Source organism: Temnothorax curvispinosus, unplaced genomic scaffold (assembly GCF_003070985.1).
Source record: "Temnothorax curvispinosus isolate PA1 unplaced genomic scaffold, ASM307098v1 QBEX01004543.1, whole genome shotgun sequence".
Taxonomy (NCBI): Eukaryota; Metazoa; Arthropoda; class Insecta; order Hymenoptera; family Formicidae; genus Temnothorax; species Temnothorax curvispinosus.
Genome location: NW_020214323.1, coordinates 4,503 through 11,028, shown reverse-complemented (window position 1 = coordinate 11,028; position 6,526 = coordinate 4,503). Strand labels below are relative to the sequence as shown.

At 46.5% G+C, this 6,526-nt stretch overlaps 1 protein-coding gene across 1 annotated transcript; it reads left to right on the top strand.

Moving 5' to 3' along the window:
- Positions 1-1,436: 1,436 nt before the first annotated feature.
- Positions 1,437-6,131, top strand: LOC112453621 (muscle-specific protein 20-like). Its single transcript, XM_025014465.1, has 3 exons — positions 1,437-1,609; positions 5,230-5,350; positions 5,609-6,131. Exons 1-3 carry the CDS (start codon positions 1,452-1,454, stop codon positions 5,798-5,800), a joined length of 471 nt encoding a protein of 156 aa, XP_024870233.1. The 5' UTR covers positions 1,437-1,451; the 3' UTR covers positions 5,801-6,131.
- Positions 6,132-6,526: the final 395 nt, after the last annotated feature.

The following is a 6,526-nucleotide window of genomic DNA, read 5'->3' as shown; positions in this document are numbered from 1 at the left end:
GCGGCGATGGTGGGAGGGGCGGCGGCTGGCGGCAGCGTCGCGCGCCGATAGATTGGATACATCGATACACTGGTTGTATCGTTGACGTGAGGGGGTGGGGGCGGGGGGTGGGTGGTTGGAGGGAGGCAGCGGCAAAAAAAACGCAATGACAGCTCGACGCGGTAACGCACGGCTCCTGCGGCGGGCTGCGCCCCTAGGAGCCCGAGACGCGTTGTGTCTTTCGAATGGCGACGGGCCGCGCATCGCGTCGCGGCGAGACGCCCGGTCGCGCCGGAGGCCGCCGGCCACCGACGGGGAAGACGCCGACGGCGGCGGCGGCGCGCGGGGCCGACGCTACCGCCGATCAAAGCGAGCAAAAAGTGCGCGCGCCCGCAAGACGCGGCCGGCCTTTCCTGATTCTTCGTCCGACGTGACAAAAAATGCCATGCCCCCTTGGCTCGCCTCTTGGCATAATGGGGCGCCATGAGCGAGCGCTGGTTGCACATATCCGACCCGGTCTCTCGTTCGCGGTTATTATTTCGCGGTGAATCCGTTCGATCTCTCTCTCTCTCTCTCTCTCTCTCTCTCTTCCCCCGACTGGGCGGGTTGGCTCTCGCGACAAGGAGGGGCACGACGGACGGTAGAAGGGGTGGTGGGTATCCACTCAGCGCGCGGTGTATCGAGCGAAAAAATGGCCGATGGCAGAGGGAAGGCACGTGGCCGCGTTTGACGTTGATAAAACACCGCCGGATTCACCGCGCGAAAATCAAAGCTCGTCGCTGCGGCTCTATCGCGCAAGCCCCTGGCCCTCCTGTCCTGAAACCGCGCGTGATTTTCGGCGACGGCCGCGGGAAGGGCGAATGTCGCTTCTGTGATCCTGGTGCCGCCGTGGTCATCAGCATTCTTTTCGCCATCGGGCGAAATCGCTCTCCTTTTCTCTCGAGGCTTTCTCCGTGTAAATGCGGGCAATGCGGCCGATAAGCGCGACGTCTTTAATGCGCTAAATGTAAATAAAGCATACCAGGCTTTCAGATCTTTCTCTCGTAATCTTTGCTAGAGATCTTCCTCGAGATTCTGAGAGAAATATCTCGCGCCCATCTGTGATCAAGACGACATTTATTAAGTATCTTTGACTATCTTATGGACTGCCGTATAAATAACTCGTCTATAATTGGAGGGGTAAAAGTCATAGTTGTGTAAATCAAATTTTTTTAAATTTTTTTTCGCGTGCATATGATGCACTCTATACAATATATAAATTGCATCTATGTACATGAAAAAATATTTTTAAAAATTTGACTTACACCACTGTGATTTTTACCCCTCCAAATTCTTTTGCATACCTGTTGAGGCAATGTTTTGAACTGACGGTCTAATCATTTTTTATCGCATCTAAATCGTACAGCTGGTTTGCTCATGATATATTTCTCTTCAGTTATAAAAATTATACTCATTCTAAACGATGAAATGTAATGTATACATTGGCACGTTTTTTTACAGGCGTGAGTTATGAAGACGCTCTGAGGGATGGCGTTCTGCTCTGCATGCTCATGAACAAATTGCAGCCCGGCCTGATCTCCAAGATCAATACATCCGGTGGGGATTACAAGATGATGGATAACCTTAATCAGTGAGTATCGCGTTACAATGAATTGAAAACAGTAAACCCGTTCAAAAAAATATGAGAAATTATTTAAAGAGTAAATAAACCATATGAAAGAACCGTAATGTAATAATAATAACAAAATAAGATTGTATTACCCATTAATCTTCATTTCTATCAATGCAGATTAAAACTTTAATCTCGGTTTTATTTACTTTTTATCTTTTTCTAATTCTTAGAACTAAGAAAAGATAAAACGTGAGTTAAACCGAGATTAAAGTAAATTAATCTGCGTATATTGGTAGAAATTGATGTAAATGTTCTATGAATAATTAACATTCATTTAAATTTTAACCTGACTGAGATGATATTAGTTTCGTCATAAACTTGTCAATAATGAGTTGCTAAGAGATACTCAATAACATAGAATTATCAAATTGATTATTTAATTTGTTCGTATTTCTAATTATTAATTTACTGTATTATCGATATCTATCGGTTGTTATTTATTTTTTTAAGTCCAATATTTTTTTTTCTTAATGTAAGATATTCCATCACGACCGCGAGAGACTCGAGGTGAATAATTTCTTCACGGCGAGGTCTCCCGCGTCTCCGCTCTCCGCCGCCGACGCGCCTTCTGCGCGTTCCTGGTTCCCTAATCCGTCGTCGACTTTACGCAATCGACAGTGTTTTGCGTCAATTCCTCGACTGCGGAGTATCGACAACGCCGATCAACGACCGTCGTCGCGAGTCGAGAGATTGTTGACCCTCGCGCGACTCGCCCGAGTTTCGAGAGTCGCGCAATATCGCCGGGGCCCGGCCGGGGCGATTGGGCGCGAAACGCCCCGGCGACGGCGGATACCCGGCTCCTGGTGCGTCCTGCTCGCCTGGCAGCCGAGAACCGACAAAGTCTGAGGTCGGGACCATCGACTATAGATTGAAGCGCGATGAAAGTGAAAACATCGATAGATATATGTATACTGTAGACACGTAGCGTAGTTCGTTGCCGAATGCGCGGATAATAGAAAACCGCGAATCTTTACGTCGTTATATCACGCTCCTCGTGCTCTTCTTCCATACATCAATATCCTTCGAATTATAAACGCATAAAAAAGCTTAATACATTACAAATTAATCGATTGATGATCAGTCTGGAAAATCAAAACTTTTTACTGAAAGCTCGTCGCAAGAATTTTTAATTGTCAGTCGCAGTTTCCGTACGTCATAAAGTCTATTACGTATACAGTACTCCTTTCTTCCTGGGAATTAAATGTCCCTTTATTCTTAAGCTTTTTGCGTCGCACGTTTTTCGCGACAAATATATTATGTATATATATGTAGGCAATCGTTTAGCTATATCTATGACGTGGCCGGTTCGCAACCCGAAAATAGGATATCCGAGTCGAACGCCTGTAGCGCATTGCTACAATCCTGATGAAGTATTTGCCTGCGAGGAGGTGATTTTAGGACAGCGCAAAAAGAAGCGCACCCTCGGGTGGCCCTGCGCTTTTCCGCATTCTCCCCCTTTTATCTCGCTCGAGGCAAACGGGGATTATTCCCTTCGGCCTGTCGGGAGCAGGGAGCGTTAGCAGGCGCGTTTCCCGCGGACGCGGCGATCTCTCTTTCGGCAACCTCGACCACCTCCCTCTCTCGAGAGGGACGCGCGCGCCCGTCGCGCACGTCCGCGCACTGTCTCGCGCTCGTCGCCGTCGCCGTCGCCGTCGGCGTCGGGCGCATTGCCGTGCGCATGTCGCGCTTCTTCGGGCGTTTGGCGCGTTTTGAATGTTTAAGAGCGCGTCCCCGAGGTAGTGGGGCGAACGATGCGCAGCGCGGCCACTCCGCGTTACTCCCTTTCTACGCGAGCAGTATGATCTCGGTGAAGGTGGATATGTTGCCGCCGCTGTGCCGCCACCGCCACCACCGCCACCACCGCCGATACCCACCGGCCACCTACCTACCGCGCGTCGCGTCTTCGCGGAACGTGTAAGATCACGCGTACCGCTGCGCTGCACCGGCTGCACGGCGAGGAGGGACCTCGCGTGCCGCGCGACCGGCGCGGAGACGAGGCCCCCTCATGCGGCTCTGATAGACCGACCGCTCGTGAGCACTGACCTGCCTCACGCTCTCTGCTTGACGAGTGCAACAGGTCCACGCTTGATCGATACGCAGTGCAGCTATAGATTCTGACGAAATAGTCCGCTATTTTGTGGGAACAACAATAAAATGTCTATTTATTGTTAAAATTTCTAGTCTTTCTTCCTTCGCGCTTCTTCCGACATGACTCTTACGCGAGACGTACGAAACCAGCGACTTTTATATTATTTTATATTATTTCTAATAATTATTTAATGTATAATTTTAAATATGTAATTATTCATATATGATTATATAAGAAATGTATATTACATATCACATTTGTTACATAAATATATATAGATTATATATATGTATATTTTTTTGATAAATATATATATAGTCATTATAATTATAATTAAATGCATTTAGTATTACTATATAAAATACTATGTATGCATTTCCACTTTGTTAGAGCTTCCTATAATAAAACAATGTATCACAAAGCATATTAAAAATTTTGTACTCTTCCGTATGCTCTCGTCGAGCTTGGAAAACGTAAAGTCTCGTTTAAGAGGGTCGACACGACACGTCTCTCTTCTTGAATTGATTTAACTCCACGACACTCGTCGCGCAAGATAAAACGCTTCGTTATTCAGTGCCTCATATGCGGAAGACGCGTCAAGCGTCAGGAACACATCAAAATGAGCAGGCTAAAATACGCGACGGTATGTTTAGCGCGTATGCCAAATATTTCTCACGTGTCAACTGTGTCAAGTGCTTTCTCGCGCGACGCTACGGACGCGACTCCATCCGCCTTTACATCCCACGTTTATCATCCGGCGCGAAGCTGAAAACATTACAGTCTTTCATGGATCATCTTTAATTCTTCTGCAAGCGCGATTAGTATAGATTGAAAGATTGAAATCGCCTTTGGTAAAAAAATTCGAACTGATGTGAGTATTAATGACGATATGTGAGAATGACAAATGTAAATTTCGTGAATTAGGCGAACTCTCGTATTTTTTATGTGTAAATGATCTCGCGTTTACGAGAGCGATGCATTCGCGGTAAGCGTGATTGACGAGGCGACGACATTGTCTTCGACGCTGGAAACGGAGGGTGATTCTGCTATCCTGTTAAACAGGCACACGCGACACGTCATTTCTGCAGCGCGGAGAACAAAGGCCATCGCCTTGTCGTACCTCCCAAGCGGTTGCGTATCGCACAACCCGTTAATTACCAAGCGGCGATAATTAGCGACCGAACAATAGAAGCGCGTCACTAGCTCAAGGCGATGCCCAGGCGAACAGCCGTATAAAGGAGTGCTTCTCTTTTGTTTCTCCCCCGCCTTTGTCTTCCCTCCGACTTCAGACTTGCCGTCATGGTGTGTCCCACGACTCCTCCTTATCGCAGGGATTCTTCGATGTCTCTTCCGCGTTAATTTTTAGAAATATTCCGTTTATTAAATTAAAACGTGCGAAACTATGTAACGTCTTTCATCTCTCTATCGAATTTATGTAACGTATACTTGGTTATATTAATAAAAGTGTGTGTTTTGATTTGTTTTTCAGGTTCCAGAAAGCCTGTGTGAAATATGGAGTACCCGACGTTGATCTCTTCCAAGCTGTCGACCTGATTGAACGTAAAAATATTGCTCAAGTGACGAATACCATCTTCGCTATCGGACGGACGGTAATTAATTAACGACAGCCTCGTCATCTTGTTATTTGTATATTAAATTGATACTTTATTGCATTTAGAAAATCTGAAGATTCCTTTAAGAAAGATGTTTCGGATAAATATGTATGATACATTTTTAGAATCTTGTTTTGCAAATCTGGAGTAATTAATATCTGTGAATTAAGCATGTACTTTAAGATTGTGTCTTACCATTTTAACTATATTAGGTAATCAAAGAGGAAAATGTGCATTCTTTATGCTAATTTACAGACATATAAGCATCCGGAATGGCGTGGTCCCTGGCTGGGTCCGAAGCCAGCGGAGGAGAACAAGAGGGCCTTCACGGAGGAGCAGTTGAGGGCTGGCGAGGGACTCATCGGCCTGCAAGCTGGTACTAATAAGGGAGCTACACAAGCCGGACAAAACTTCGGGGCTACGAGAAAAATACTTCTTGGAAAATAATTCATAGAATTTACACTTTTTTATCGCCGTTAGAAATATTCTGTTTGTATAACACGACCCTTTTAAATGAATATAATCGTAACGTAAAGTTATTAGGAACGTTTCACATTTAACTATATGTTCTGTGCTTTCGTAAAAGAACGAATCAAGTTTTATAATTCTTTCATGATTAGAAGTCGTCAATACATTTGTCGCGCAGGATAAATTACGCGAATGAATATCAACGCATAAATTAATTATTTTGTGTCCTTTAGCACGTCCACTTCTAACGAGTGTATCCAACGAAATGTATTTTATGGAATAATCAATATATGACAGTGCATCGAGAGAGGATCAAGGCTTCTATTTATATTTTATCTCGGTGCATCTCAACTATTAACTAGAGATACCCCCGAGCCACAAACTATCCCCTCCCGCCGCGAAATTCCTAGAGCGAATCTTGTCGCTCTTGCTAGTTTCCTGGCAGCTCGCTCGGCTTCCGACAATCGTCTTCGGCCGCGTGTTCCGTGTCGGTGCACGCGCGCACGCACGCGGAGACGCACGTGCGCGTCTCCGGTCCGCGCGCGCGTCATGTCGTTGCGTCCGCGTCGCTCCGCACACGCTCGTGATCGGCCTCGTGCGACCACGTATGTGGCGTGCCGACGTGTATACGACAATACGGCAATACGGCGCGGCGACACGCGCAACACGCGCGCAGGCCGCCAGCGGAGCGCGTATGCGAACACC